We start from the raw sequence: 15767 nt of genomic DNA, 5'->3' as shown, positions 1-15767 counted from the left end.
CCGCTTACAGTTTACATTCATCTGAATTAGAGTTATGTCAAACCAAGTTGCTGTAGACAGTCACAGAATTGTTACAGAACGGATGGAGGCCATTTGGCAAATCATGTTTGCACTGGCTCTCCGAATGTGCCACTCCCCTGTCTTCTCCACATTCTTCCCAGATAATAATCTAATTCCCTCTGGAGTGCCTCAGTTGAACCTGCCTTCACCACATTCAGGCATTCCATTCCAAATCTTAACCACACATTGCATGAAAATAGTTTCTCATGATTCCATTGCTTCTTTTTGCGAATTATCTTGAATCTGTGTCCTCAATTGTTCCTACAGGGACATTTTTTTCCTATGTATTGTGTCCTGACCCACTGATTGTGAATACCTCTATCAAACCTAATCATGCTAAATATATGTAGTTTTTGAAAGCAGCAATGATTTATCCAGAAAGTAATCTGATTACATCAAAGAGGTTAGGGTTTGTGATAAAGATTCTACTCAAATACTGCGAAAGGCAGAAGGAAAAGTTCAAGTTTATGTAATCAAACGTGCAAGTGTATAAAGCATTCACACACCCCTTAACTACTGGCAAACTTACACATCATCAATATGCATTTGTGCTAATATGTAGTTTTCACAAATACAAGTTAGAAAATAATTTCTCCTCCTGGTTGTGACAAATTACTTAGACAATACTATTATTGCCAGTGGACATAAATTACTGTCCCTTCATCGCTGGTCAGAACTCCCTAGCAAGCAGCATTTTTGGTGTACCTCAAGTACATGACTGCAGTAGTTCAAGAAGAAGGATCACCAGTGCCCTGTTAAGGACAACCACGGATGGGCAATAAATTCTGGCCTTCAATGATGCCCACTCCTGTAGACTGCTGTAAACAAATGCCAATGTGGTCAAGTAGCTTGAAGAGATTCCATGGCCCTGTTTCCCAAAAAGAAGAAGCAAAATCTTTGGATATCCTGGCCAACGTGCATTCTTCAACCAACATAAAAAAAGGTTAACTGGTCATTGATCTCAGGGACCTTACTGTGTAAATTGGCTGCTTGCATTTGCCGACATCATAGAGATGCATTTCAAAAGCAACTGATTGGCCATGCAGAGCTTTGTGAGGTCATGAAGACATAAACAATGCTAAACAAATGCAAGTTTTGCTTTCTTCAATGAACTAGATTATTACGTCTTCCCCCAATGTACCTTGCGTTGGAATTGATCAAAAGAAATGAATTTGTCAAAGGGTCGACTGGACTCGAATTGTTTGCTCTTTTCTCTCACTGCAGATGCTGCCAGACCTGCTGAGATTTTCCAGCATTTTCTTTTTGGTTTCAGATTCCAGCATCCGCAGTAATTTGCTTTTAAAAGAAATGAATTACCTGATGAAACTACACAAATAGATTCTAATTTTCTTTCCAACAATTTACATTTTCAGTCAACCAAGTCCCACTTTTGCCAATTCAAGCAGATTATTTAATCAGTTACTCTGCTACAGCAACAATCAAAGTCTACAGTGAGGTCTGTAATGTAATTTTATCACTCCTTTGCAAAACAAGGTGCCAGACCACTATGTTAATGATCCTCAAAAAGCCTTCCTCGTTTAAATCTTAACAAGCCAAATATTACTAAAAAAAATTGATTAATTTTTAATTACTTAACAGCACAACTCTGAATATCAAGTTATATTTCAAATCTGTCTTTATCCATGTCAATGTCAGTCATGAAACATAAGCCAACTGACAAAATTACACTGCAAGTTTGCAAACATTCAACTCACAGCCATTGCGAACCATCGAAAAGGTTCACACTAAGTATTGCCGTAGGCATATAAACGTCAAGTTAATGAACTTTTAATATAATTTGGGTAAAAAGCAAGATTTCATTCTTTCAGCCTTGTATCCATTAATAGATTTAACAGGACCATGTGTGATGCACCTATACACATCCTGAACAAGTAGCTACATGAAGGAAATATCCAAACCATTGATCAGATTTTTAAAATGTAAACCTAAAATCATTGTGCAAGCTTCCAGGAACAATTTTTCAGGCGAGAATCAGTAGACAATTTTTCAGGCGAGAATCAGTAGACACATGCCGCGAATACCCTCATTCCCCCCACGAATACCCTCATTTCCCCCCCCACCCGTGAATACCCTCATTCTCTCCCCCCGCCCCCCCCCCCCCCGGGCGAATATCCTCATTGCACCCCATCGTCACTCCCATCCCCCCTGCGAATACCCTTAGTCCCCCTGCGAATACCCCTCATTTCCCCCCCAGCGAACGCCATCATTCCCCTCCCCACGAACACCCTCATTCCCCCACCCACGAATACCCTCACTCCCCCCCCCCCAGCGAATCCCATCATTCCCCTCCCGTAAATGCCATCATTCCCCCCCCCGTAAATGCCATCATTCCCCCCCCAGCGAGTGCCATCATTCCCCTCCCCACGAATAGCCCCATTCCACGTATACCATCATTTCCCCCCCCCCCCATCATTCCTCTCCCACAAATGCCATCATTCCCCTCCCCCCGCGAATACCATCATTCCCCCCCGCGAACACCCTCATTTCCACCCCCGCGAATACCGTCATTCCCCCCCCCCCACGAATACCCTCATTTCCCCCCCCCGCAAATACCCTCATTTCCCCCCCCACGAATACCCTCATTTCCCCCCCCACGAACACCGTCATTTCCCCCCATGAATTCCCTCATCCCCCCCCCCCCCGCTGTCACCCCCATTTCACCCTCACCCCCCCACCACCCTCACACCCTATCACCCCCCCCGTCCCCATCAGCCCCCATCACCCTCATCCCCATCAAACACCCCCAAACACCCTCTCACCCCAAAATCATCCTCACACCCCACAAAAGCAATCCCTCCACCCACCCGCCCACCACCCCCCCATCACCCCATCACCCTCGCCCCAACCCCCCCATCACCCTCGCCCCAACCCCCCCCATCACCCTCGCCCCAACCCCCCCCCCCATCACCCTCGCCCCAACCCCCCCCCCATCACCCTCGCCCCAACCCCCCCCCCATCACCCTCGCCCCAACCCCCCCCCCATCACCCTCGCCCCAACCCCCCCCCCCATCACCCTCGCCCCAACCCCCCCCCCATCACCCTCGCCCCAACCCCCCCCCCATCACCCTCGCCCCAACCCCCCCCCCCCCATCACCCTCGCCCCAACCCCCCCCCCATCACCCTCGCCCCAACCCCCCCCATCACCCTCGCCCCAACCCCCCCCATCACCCTCGCCCCAACCCCCCCCCCCATCACCCTCGCCCCAACCCCCCCCATCACCCTCCCCCATCACCCTCGCCCCAACCCCCCCCATCACCCTCCCCCATCACCCTCGCCCCAACCCCCCCATCACCCTCGCCCCAACCCCCCCATCACCCTCGCCCCAACCCCCCCATCACCCTCGCCCCAACCCCCCCATCACCCTCGCCCCAACCCCCCCATCACCCTCGCCCCAACCCCCCCCATCACCCTCGCCCCAACCCCCCCATCACCCTCGCCCCAACCCCCCCATCACCCTCGCCCCAACCCCCCCCATCACCCCCCCACTCACTCGCCCCCCCCACTCACTCGTGCCCCCCACTCACTCGCGCCCCCACTCACTCGCGCCCCCCACTCACTCGCGCCCCCCACTCACTCGCGCCCCCCACTCACTCGCGCCCCCCACTCACTCGCGCCCACTTCGCGCCCACTCGCGCGCGCCCCCCACTCACTCGCGCCCCCCCCACCCACTCGCGCCCCCCCCACCCACCCACCCCCACTCACTCGCACCCCCCCCACTCCCTCGCGCGCCCCCCCCCTCCCCCACTCACTCGCACCCCCCCCACTCCCTCGCGCGCCCCCCCATCACATACTCCCTCGCGCGCGCGCCCCCCCATCACATACTCCCTCGCGCGCGCACCCCCCCCCCGGCCCCGCCCCCCCCCCACCCGCCGGCCCCCCAACTCACCCCTGCACCCCCCCCCACTGACCGCTGCACCCCCCCCCACTCACCCCCTGCACCCCCCTCCCCCCACTCACTCGCCCCCTGCACCCCCCTCCCCCCACTCACTCGCCCCCTGCACCCCCCTCCCCCACTCACTCGCCCCCTGCACCCCCCTCACCCACTCGCTCGCCCCCTGCACCCCCCTCCCCCCACTCGCTCGCCCCCTGCACCCCCCTCCCCCACTCGCTCGCCCCCTGCACCCCCCTCCCCCCACTCGCTCGCCCCCTGCAACCACCTCCCCCCACTCGCTCGCTCGCCCCCTGCACCCCCCCTCCCCCCACTCGCTCGCCCCCTGCACCCCCCTCCCCCCACTCGCTCGCCCCCTGCACCCCCCTCCCCCCCACTCGCTCGCCCCTGCACCCCCCTCCCCCCACTCGCTCGCCCCTGCACCCCCCCTCCCCCCACTCGCTCGCCCCCTGCACCCCCCCCTCCCCCCACTCGCTCGCCCCCTGCACCCCCTCCCCCCACTCGCTCGCCCCCTGCACCCCCCCTCCCCCCACTCGCTCGCCCCCTGCACCCCCCTCCCCCCACTCGCACGCCCCCTGCACCCCCCCTCCCCCCACTCGCTCGCCCCCTGCACCCCCCCTCCCCCCACTCGCTCGCCCCCTGCACCCCCCCTCCCCCACTCGCTCGCCCCCTGCACCCCCCCTCCCCCCACTCGCTCGCCCCCTGCACCCCCCCTCCCCCACTCGCTCGCCCCCTGCACCCCCCTCCCCCCACTCGCTCGCCCCCTGCACCCCCCCCTCCCCCCACTCGCTCGCCCCCTGCACCCCCCTCCCCCCACTCGCTCGCCCCTGCACCCCCCTCCCCCCACTCGCTCGCCCCCCTGCACCCCCCTCCCCCCACTCGCTCGCCCCCTGCACCCCCCTCCCCCCACTCGCTCGCCCCCTGCACTCCCCTCCCCCCACTCGCTCGCCCCCTGCACCCCCCCTCCCCCCACTCGCTCGCCCCCTGCACCCCCCCACTCGCTCGCCCCCTGCACCCCCCCTCCCCCCCACTCGCTCGCCCCCTGCACACCCCTCCCCCACTCGCTCGCCCCCTGCATCCCCCCACTCGCTCGCCCCCTGCACCCCCCTCCCCCCACTCGCTCGCCCCCTGCACCCCCCCCACTCGCTCGCCCCCTGCACCCCCCCCACTCGCTCGCCCCCTGCACCCCCCCACTCGCTCCCCCCCCCCTGCACCCCCCCACTCGCTCGCCCCCTGCACCCCCCTCCCCCCACTCGCTCGCCCCCTGCACCCCCCCACTCGCTCGCCCCCTGCACCCCCTCCCCCCACTCGCTCGCCCCCTGCACCCCCCCACTCGCTCGCTCGCCCCCCCACTCGCTCGCCCCCTGCACCCCCCCACTCGCTCGCTCGCCCCCCCCACTCGCTCGCCCCCTGCACCCCCCCACTCGCGCGCTCGCCCCCCCACTCGCTCGCCCCTGCACCCCCCCACTCGCTCGCTCGCCCCCGCACTCGCTCGCCCCCTGCACCCCCCCACTCGCTCGCTCGCCCCCCCCACTTCGCTCGCCCCCTGCACCCCCCCCACTCGCTCGCTCGCCCCCCCACTCGCTCGCCCCCTGCACCCCCCCACTCGCTCGCTCGCCCCCCCACTCGCTCGCCCCCTGCACCCCCCCACTCGCTCGCTCGCCCCCCCCCACTCGCTCGCCCCCTGCACCCCCCCACTCGCTCGCCCCCCCCACTCGCTCGCCCCCTGCACCCCCCCCACTCGCTCGCTCGCCCCCCCCCACTCGCTCGCCCCCTGCACCCCCCACTCGCTCGCTCGCCCCCCACTCGCTCGCCCCCCCACTCGCTCGCCCCCTGCACCCCCCCCCACTCGCTCGCCCCCTGCACCCCCCCACTCGCTCGCCCCCTGCACCCCCCCCCCACTCGCTCGCTCGCCCCCCCACTCGCTCGCCCCCTGCACACCCCCACTCGCTCGCTCGCCCCCCCACTCGCTCGCCCCCTGCACCCCCCCACTCGCTCGCCCCCTGCACCCCCCCACTCGCTCGCTCGCCCCCCCACTCGCTCGCCCCCTGCACCCCCCCACTCGCTCGCCCCCTGCACCCCCCCACTCGCTCGCCCCCCCCCACTCGCTCGCTCCCCCCCCCACTCGCTCGCCCCCAGCACCCCCCCACTCGCTCGCCCCCTGCACCCCCCCACTCGCTCGCCCCCTGCACCCCCCCACTCGCTCGCTCACCCCCCCACTCGCTCGCTCGCCCCCCCCACTCGCTCGCTCGCCCCCCCCACTCGCTCGCCCCCTGCACCCCCCCACTCGCTCGCCCCCCCACTCGCTCGCTCGCCCCCCCCACTCGCTCGCTCGCCCCCCCACTCGCTCGCCCCCTGCGCCCCCCCACTCGCTCGCTCGCCCCCCCACTCGCTCGCCCCCTGCACCCCCCACTCGCTCGCCCCCTGCACCCCCCACTCGCTCGCTCCCTGCACCCCCCACTCGCTCGCTCGCCCCCCCCACTCGCTCGCTCGCCCCCCCCACTCGCTCGCTTCGCCCCCCCACTCGCTCGCTCGCCCCCCCCACTCGCTCGCCCCCCCCCACTCGCTCGCTCGCCCCCCCACTCGCTCGCCCCCTGCGCCCCCCGCTCGCCCCCCCCGCTCGCCCCCTGCTCGCCCCCCCCGCTCGCCCCCTGCGCCCCCCCCGCTCGCCCCCTGCGCCCCCCCCGCTCGCCCCCTGCGCCCCCTGCGCCCCCCCCGCTCGCCCCCTGCGCCCCCCCGCTCGCCCCCTGCGCCCCCCCGCTCCCTCCCTGCGCCCCCCCGCTCCCTCCCTCGCCCCCCCCGCTCCCTCCCTCGCCCCCCCCGCTCCCTCCCTCGCCCCCCCGCTCCCTCCCTCGCCCCCCCGCTCCCTCCCTCGCCCCCCCGCTCCCTCCCTCGCCCCCCCGCTCCCTCCCTCGCCCCCCCGCTCCCTCACTCGCCCCCCCGCTCCCTCACTCGCCCCCCCGCTCCCTCACTCGCCCCCCCGCTCCCTCACTCCTCCCCCCACTCGCTCACTTCCTCCCCCCACTCGCTCACTCCTCCCCCCACTCGCTCACTCCTCCCCCCACTCACTCACTCGCCCCCCCTCCCCCACTCACTCGCCCCCCCTCCCCCACCCCCTCCCCCCACTCACTCGCCCCCCCTCCCCCACGCCCCCCCTCCCCCCACTCACTCGCCCCCCCTCCCCCCACTCACTCGCCCCCCTCCCCCCACTCACTCGCCCCCCTCCCCCCACTCACTCGCCCCCCCTCCCCCACTCACTCGCCCCCCCTCCCCCCACTCACTCGCCCCCCCCTCCCCCCACTCACTCGCCCCCCTCCCCCCCACTCACTCGCCCCCCTCCCCCCCACTCACTCGCCCCCCTCCCCCCACTCACTCGCCCCCCTCCCCCCCACTCACTCGCCCCCCTCCCCCCTCCCCCCACCCCCCCCCGCCCCCCCCCCCCCCCCACCACTACTCTCCCACCCCCCCCCCACCACCACCACCACTACTCTCCCCACCCCCCCCCCACCACCACCACCACTACTCTCCCACCCCCCCCCCCCACCACCACTACTCCCCCCCCCCCCACCACCACTACTCCCCCCCCCCCCCCACCACCACTACTCTCCCACCCCCCCACCACCACTACTCTCCCACCCCCCCCCCCACCACCACTACTCTCCCACCCCCCCCCCACCACCACTCTCCCACCCCCCCCCCACCACCACTACTCTCCCACCCCCCCCCCACCACCACCACCACTACTCTCCCACCCCCCCCCACCACCACCACCACTACTCTCCCACCCCCCCCCACCACCACTACTCTCCCACCCCCCCCCCACCACCACTACTCTCCCACCCCCCCCCACCACCACTACTCTCCCCCCCCCCCCCCCCACCACCACTACTCTCCCACCCCCCCCCCCACCACCACTACTCTCCCACCCCCCCCCACCACCACTACTCTCCCACCCCCCCCCCCACCCCCCCCCCTCTCCCACCCCCCCCCCCACTCTCCCACCCCCCCCCCACTCTCCCACCCCCCCCCACTCTCCCACCCCCACCCCCCACTCTCCCACCCCCCCCACTCTCCCACCCCCCCCACCACTACTCTCCCACCCCCCCCCCACTCTCCCCCCCCCCCCCACTCTCCCACCCCCCCCCACCACCACCACCACTACTCTCCCACCCCCCCCCCACCACTACTCTCCCACCCCCCCCCACCACCACTACTCTCCCACCCCCCCCCACCACCACCACCACTACTCTCCCACCCCCCCCCACCACTACTCTCCCACCCCCCCCCCCCCACCACCACTACTCTCCCACCCCCCCCCCACCACCACTACTCTCACCCCCCCCCACCACCACTACTCTCTCACCCCCCCCCCACCACCACCACTACTCTCTCACCCCCCCCCCCACCACCACTACTCTCCCACCCCCCCCCCACCACCACTACTCTCCCACCCCCCCCCCCACCACCACTACTCTCCCACCCCCCCCCCCACCACCACTACTCTCCCACCCCCCCCCCACCACCACTACTCTCCCACCCCCCCCCCCACCACTACTCTCCCAACCCCCCCCCACCACCACTACTCTCCCCCCCCCCCCACCACCACCACTACTCTCCCACCCCCCCCCCCACCACCACTACTACTCTCCCACCCCCCCCCACCACCACTACTACTCTCCCACCCCCCCCCCCCACCACCACCACCACTACTCTCCCACCCCCCCCACTCTCCCACCCCCCCCACTCTCCCACCCCCCCCACTACCCCCACCCCCCCCCACTACCCCCCCCCCACTCTCCCACCCCCCCCACTCTCCCACCCCCCCCACTTACCCCCACCCCCCCACTCTCTCCCCCCACTCTCCCACTCTCCCCCCCCCCACTCTCCCCCCCCCCCACTCTCACCCCCCCCACTCCCACCCCCCCCCCACTCCCACCCCCCCCCACTCTCCCCCCCCCCCACTCTCCCCCCCCCCCACTCTCCCCCCCCCCACTCTCCCCCCCCCCCACTCTCCCCCCCCCCCCACTCTCCCCCCCCCCACTCTCCCCCCCCCCCCACTCTCCCCCCCCCCCCCCACTCTCCCCCCCCCCCCACTCTCCCCCCCCCCCCCCACTCTCCCCCCCCCCCCACTCTCCCCCCCCCCCCCCACTCCCCCCCCCCCCACTCTCCCCCCCCCCCCCCACTCTCCCCCCCCCCCCCCACTCTCCCCCCCCCCCCCCACTCTCCCCCCCCGCTCTCCCCCCCCCCCACTCTCCCCCCCCGCTCTCCCCCCCCCCCCACTCTCCCCCCCCGCTCTCCCCCCCCCCCCCACTCTCCCCCCCCCCCCACCCCTCTCCCCCCACCCCTCTCCCCCCACCCCTCTCACCCCCCCTCTCCCCCCCCCCCACTCTCCCCCCCCCCACTCTCCCACCCCCCCACTCTCCCCCCCCCCTCCCCCCCCCACTCTCCCCCCCCCCTCCCCCCACCCCTCTCCCCCCCCCCTCTCCCCCCCCCCCACTCTCCCCCCCCCCCACTCTCCCTCCCCCCCCCCACTCTCCCACCCCCCCTCCCCCCCCCACTCTCCCCCCCCCCACTCTCCCACCCCCCCTCCCCCCCCCACTCTCCCCCCCCCACACTCTTTCCCCCCCCCACTCTCTTTCCTCCCCCCCCACTCTCCCCCCCCACTCTTTCTCTCCCCCACCCCCCCCCTCTCCCCCCCCTCTCTCTCTCCCCCACCCCCCCCCCCTCTCCCCCCCCCCCTCTCCCCCCCCCCTCTCTCCCCCCCCCCTCTCCCCCCCCCTCTTTCTCTCCCCCACCCTCTCCCCCCCCTCTTTCTCTCCCCCACCCCCCCCCCCTCTCCCCCCTCTCCCCCCCCCCCCCTCTCCCCCCCTCTCCCCCCCCCCCTCTCCTCTCCCCTCTCCCCCCCCCTCCTCCCCCCCCTCCCCCCTCTCTCCCCCCCTCCCCCCCCTCTCCCCCCTCTCTCCCCCCTCTCTCCCCCCCCCCACTCCCCCCCCCCCACTCTCCCACCCCCCCCCCCACCCACTCTCCCACCCCCACCACCACCACTCACACCCACCCCGTTCACACACCCCTTCACCCCAAAGTAACCTCCACCCCCATCCCTCCCGCACATTCCTTTGCCAATGCCTGTAGCGTCGTTTCCTGAGTAAACCTCCGCTTCTTGCGCCTGGAGTCCAATCCTCACTCACCCATACTCCTACTCCTGGTGTTGTTGTTGTTGTTGTGGCGGCCCCGGTTTTCAGAATCGACTCCGCAGCCAAAATGGTGACCACCAAACGGAAGCCCGGCGCAGCTGCAGACGGTTGCGCTTTTTTCAAAACGTGCGCCCATTTAAAGCCACAGCCACAACTTGTCACAGCTAATAGATCCCACTTTGAAGAGGAGCATATCATAGAATTTACAGTGCAGAAGGAGGCCATTCGGCCCATCGAGTCTGCACTGGCTCTTGGAAAGAGCACCCTACCCAAGGTCATCACCGCCACCCTATCCCCCTAACCCAGTAACCCCACCCAACACTAAGGGCAATTTTGGACACTAAGGGCAATTTATCATGGCCAATCCACCTAACCTGCACATCTTTGGACTGTGGGAGGAAACCGGAGAACCCGGAGGAAACCCACGCACACACAGGGAGGACGTGCAGACTCCGCACAGACAGTGACCCAATCTGGAATCGAACCTGGGACCCTGGAGCTGTGAAGCAATTGTGCTATCCACAAGGCTACCGTGCTGCCCGTATAAGTTATGATAATACCGCTGCTTATATGTCTTTTTGGGTTGTGTTTTCATTTCACTCTATCCATATATAGAGGCCAAATCCCTTATTTTAACCATGTCCATGGTTTGCCTGCCCCACCATTAAACATCCTCTCATCCCAAAGAACAATGCAGCACAGGAACAGACCCTTCAGCCCGCCATGCCTGCGCTGACCATGGTACCTGCCTAAACTAAAACCATATGCATTTATGAAGTCCGTATCCTTCCATTCCCATCCTATTCATATATTTATCTAGATGCCCTTAAATGCCGCTATTGTACCTGCTCCCACCATCTCCCCAGGCAGCGCGTTCCATATATTTACCACCCTTTGTGTAAAAAACGTGCCTCATGTGGTAGTCACCACTGTTGTATTGTATATACTGCACTGCATATGAGGGTGTGACGGTAAGGCCCCTGTACTACAGGTACGGGTAGATCCCTGCAGACCAACAAGATCTAAGCCAGGCACCTCCTGTCCACGCAGCACCAACTTCCCAGTGAGTCTGTGGAAGATTTCTGGCGTGCCCTGCTCGCCCTGGTGAGAGACTATGATTGCCAGGCCTTTTCGGCTGCTGAACATTCTAACCTGCTAATGAGAGACGCGTTCATTACGGGCATAGGGTCGGCCTGCATCCACCAGCGCCTCTTAGAAGGGGCTACGCCTGAAGACGAGGCGACCAAGAAACTAGCGCTCTCGCTCACAGTCGCCTCACGCCACGTACAGGCGTATGTCCCCGAATGCACGGCCCACCCCTCCTGGGCATTGAGGACCCTGCCAGCGGCCACCCCATCATGGACCCCATCAGTGACCGCCCCCAGCCAACCCCACGCCTGTGCCGCGCGGCAGCCAACCAACCCCGGGGGACCCAAGTGCTCCTTCTGCGGACAGACAAAACACTCCCGGCAGCGCTGCCCGGCGCGGAGTGCGCTCTGCAAGGCCTGCGGCAAGAAAGGACATCTCGCTGCAGTGTGTCAGGCCCGCTTAATCACCGCTATTGTCCCGGCACCACCCACATGCGGCCAGTGGGCGCCGCCATCTTCCTCGCCTCAGACCACGTGCGGCCCGTGTGCGCCGCCATCTTGCTCCCCTCACAACACGTGCGGCCCGTGGGCACCGCCATCTTGCCTGCCCCAGGACACGTGCGGCCCGTGGGCGCCGCCATCCTCCCCATCTCAGGACCCCTGCCCGTCGGGCACCTCATCGGGCCGCTCATTGCCTGCAACCGCCGATGACCAGCCGCGTCTGGCCTCCGTCACGATTGACCAGACCCGACCGCACAACCTCGCGACCGCGTCGACAAAGGTGAAGGTCGACGGGCATGAGATATCCTGCCTTCTGGACTCCGGGAGCACTGAGAGCTTCATCCACCCCGATACGGTAAGGCGCTGCTCCCTCGCGGTACACCCCATTAACCAAAGAATCTCCCTGGCCCCCAGATCGCACTCCATGGCGATCCGGGGGTGCTGCATCGCCACCCTCACCATCCAGGGCGTAGAGTTCAGCGGCTGCCGGCTCTACGTCCTCCCCAACCTCTGCGCTGCCTTGCTACTCGGCCTGGACTTCCAGTGCAACCTCCAGAGCCTAACCCTGAAATTTGGTGGGCCCCTACCACCCCTTACTGTATGCGGCCTCACGACCCTTAAGGTCGACCTGCCTTCTCTGTTTGCAAACCTCACCCCGGATTACAAACCCGTCGCCACCAGGAGCAGACGGTACAGCACCCAGGACAGGACCTTCATCAGGTCGGAGGTCCAGCTGCGGGAAGGTATCATCGAGGCCAGCCACAGCCCCTGGAGAGCCCAAGTAGTAGTCGTGAAAACGGGGGAGAAAAACAGGATGTTCGTTGACTACAGTCAGACCATCAATCGGTACACGCAGCTCGACGCGAACCCCTCCCACGCATATCTGATATGGTCAATCAGATTGCACAGTACCGGGTCTTCTCGACAGTGGACCTGAAATCTGCCTACCACCAGCACCCCATTCGCAAGGCAGACCACCCGTAAACAGCATTTAAAGCGGACGGCCGTCTTTACCATTTCCTTAGCGTTCCCTTCGGCGTCACTAACGGGGTCTCAGTCTTCCAACGGGAGATGGACCAAATGGTTGACCAGTACGGACTCCGGGCCACATTCCTGTACCTGGATAACGTCACCATCTGCAGCCACAACCAGCAGGACCATGACGCTAACCTTTCCAAATTTCTCCACACGCCAAACTCCTCAACCTAACCTACAACAAGATATGTGTGTTCAGCACGAACCAATTAGCCATCCTCGGCTATGTGGTTCAGAAAGGAGTTCTGGGGCCCGATCCCGATCACATGCGCCCCCTCATGGATCTCCCCCTTCCCCACTGCCCAAATCGCTCAAATGATGCCTGGGGTTCTTTTCGTACTACGCCCAGTGGGTCCCTAACTATGCGGACAAGGCCCGCCCACTCATCCACTCCACCGGTTTCCCACTGACGGGCAAGGCTCACCAGGCCTTCAACCGTATCAAGGCCGACATCGACTTCCGGTTGCGGCTATGCGGAGCTAAGTCGCACGTTCGGCAGCTCCTGCCAGAAACTGACTTTTGGGCTCTTTTTAGGGTCCCCAGCAGCATTTGTTCGACGGTTCCCAGTGTGGGAAGGTGACAGTAACATTTCCCCGGCACTGTATGGATTTGGACCAGGAGTGGAGCGGTGAAAAAAGTAGTTTTGGAGCAGCGAAAAGTGCGAGGGAGGAAAATTAGGGTTAGAGTTAGGGTTAGGGTTAGGAAAACCAAGATGGCGACGGGTGGAGACCAGGCAATGTGGGCGCAGTGGTCGCAGGAACAGCAGGAGTTTCTCCAGCGCTGCTTCACGGAATTGAAGGCAGAGCTGTTGGAGCAGATGAAGGCTTCGATAGACAAGCTGCTTGAGATCCAGAAGGCCCAAGGGGCGGCGATCCGGGAAGTGCCGGGAGGGACGGAGGGGGGGGATGGAGGAGTGCACACTGATTGCTGGGGAGGAGGAGGAGGGGGGATTGCCACACGGGGGGGGGGGGTCAATGAGATGGCGGGGAAGGCCGGGGTCAGCAGGAGTCAGCTGACTTACGGGAGTGTTATGGGGGGAGCAAAAGAGCTAGATAAGGATCTAGCGGGGGGAGGGGGAAGAGGGGGGAGGGGGGAAATAGGGTTGCTGCTGCATTGGCCGGGGGGGGAACTGGAAACAGAAGAGGTGGGCGGGGCGGGGGTTCCCCCGTCTGGGGGACTGGAGGGTGCGGGAGGCGCGGGCATGGGACTGGCCCAGAAAAGGAGATGGCTGGTCGGTGGGGGGGGGGGTAGAGAAAAAACCAATCCGGCTGATAACGTGGAATGTGAGGAGCCTGAATGGGCCGGTGAAGAGGGCCCGAGTGTTCGCGCACTTAAAGGGACTGAAGGCAGACGTGGTCATGCTTCAGGAGACACGTTTGAAGGTGGCAGACCAGGTCAGGTTAAGAAGGGAATGGGTAGGACAGGTATTCCATTCGGGGCTGGATGCGAAGAATAGAGGGGTGGCAATACTGGTGGGGAGGCGGGTGTCGTTTGAGGCCAAGAATATAGTAGTGGACAATGGAGGTCGATACGTGATGGTGAGCGGTAGGCTGCAGGGGGTGTGAGTGGTATTGGTAAACGTATACGCCCCGAACTGAGACGATGCTGGATTTATGAAGCCTATGTTGGGGCGCATTCCGGACCTGGGGTAGGAAGCTTGATAATGGCGGGGATTTCAACACGTTGTTGGACCCAGCATTAGATCGTTCCAGATCTAGGACGGGGAAGAGGCCGGCTGTGGCCAAGGTGCTTAGGGGGTTTATGGACCAGATGGGGGGAGTAGATCCGTGGAGGTTTGCTAGTACCCTGGCCAGGGAATTTTCTTTTTTTCCCCACATACACAACTCCTACTCCCGGATAAATTTTTTGGTTTTGAGCAGGGCGCTGATCCCGAAAGTGGAGGTAACGGAGTACTCGGCCATAGCCATCTCAGACCACGCCCCGCACTGGGTGGAGCTGGAGTTGGGAGAGGAGAGGGACCAACGCCCGCTGTGGCGTCTGGATGTGGGATTACTGGCAGATGAGGAGGTGTGCGAGAGGGTGCGGGGGTGCATTGAAAGGTATTTGGAGGCCAACGTCAATGGGGAGGTGCAGGTGGGGGTAGTATGGGAGGCGCTGAAGGTGGTGGTGAGGGGAGAGTTAATCTCCATCAGGGCTCACAGGGAGAAGAGAGAGGGCAGGGAAAGGGAGAGGTTAGTGGGGGAGATCCTAAGGGTGGACAGGAGATATGCAGAGGCCCCTGAAGAGGGACTACTTAGGGAGAGGCGAAGTCTCCAGACGGAATTTGACCTGTTGACCACAGGGAAGGCAGAGGCACAGTGGAGGAAAGCACAGGGGGCAACGTACGAGTATGGGGAGAAGGCGAGCCGGATGCTGGCACATCAGCTCCGTAAGAGGATGGCAGCGAGGGAGATAGGTGGAGTCAAGGATGGCAGGGGAACTACGATGCGGAGTGCGGTGAAAGTAAATGAGGCATTTAAGGTCTTTTATGAGGAGCTGTACAGATCTCAGCCCCCAGCGGGGGAAGAGGGGATGCAACGATTTCTGGATCAACTGAGGTTCCCGAGGGTGGAGGAGCAGGTGGTGGCTGGTTTGGGGATGCCAATTGGGTTGGAGGAGCTGATTAAAGGACTGGGGAGCATGCAGGCGGGGAAGGCCCCGGGACCAGATGGGTTCCCGGTTGAGTTTTACAGGAAGTATGCGGACCTGTTAGCCCCGTTGCTGGTGAGGACTTTCAATGAGGCAAGGGAGGGTGGGACCCTGCCCCCGACAATGTCCGGGGCTCTGATTTCTCTGATCCTGAAGCGGGACAAGGACCCACTGCAATGTGGGTTGTATAGACCGATCTCGCTCCTCAATGTGGATGCTACGTTGCTGGCAAAAGTGCTGGCTACAAGGATTGAGGACTGTGTCCCGGGGGTGATTCACGAGGACCAGACGGGATTTGTAAAGGGCAGGCAGCTAAATACCAATGTGCTG

General features: G+C 64.3%; 1 protein-coding gene across 2 annotated transcripts in view; it reads right to left on the bottom strand.

Moving 5' to 3' along the window:
• Positions 1-10257, bottom strand: part of LOC140411009 (importin subunit alpha-7) — a 130123-nt gene extending 119866 nt beyond the window's left edge. Inside the window, exon 1 of one of the 2 annotated variants that reach the window (XM_072499960.1) lies at positions 10159-10257. In XM_072499960.1, coding sequence (XP_072356061.1) covers positions 10159-10162 — 4 coding nt within the window. In that variant the 5' untranslated portion in view covers positions 10163-10257. Of the gene's footprint in view, positions 1-765; positions 966-10158 lie in introns of those variants that run through there. The other variant, XM_072499967.1, reaches the window with a different exon arrangement.
• Positions 10258-15767: the final 5510 nt, after the last annotated feature.

The sequence above is a fragment of the Scyliorhinus torazame genome, chromosome 1, assembly GCF_047496885.1.
Source record: "Scyliorhinus torazame isolate Kashiwa2021f chromosome 1, sScyTor2.1, whole genome shotgun sequence".
Lineage (NCBI taxonomy): Eukaryota > Metazoa > Chordata > Chondrichthyes > Carcharhiniformes > Scyliorhinidae > Scyliorhinus > Scyliorhinus torazame.
This window is presented reverse-complemented; position numbering and strand designations above follow the sequence as displayed.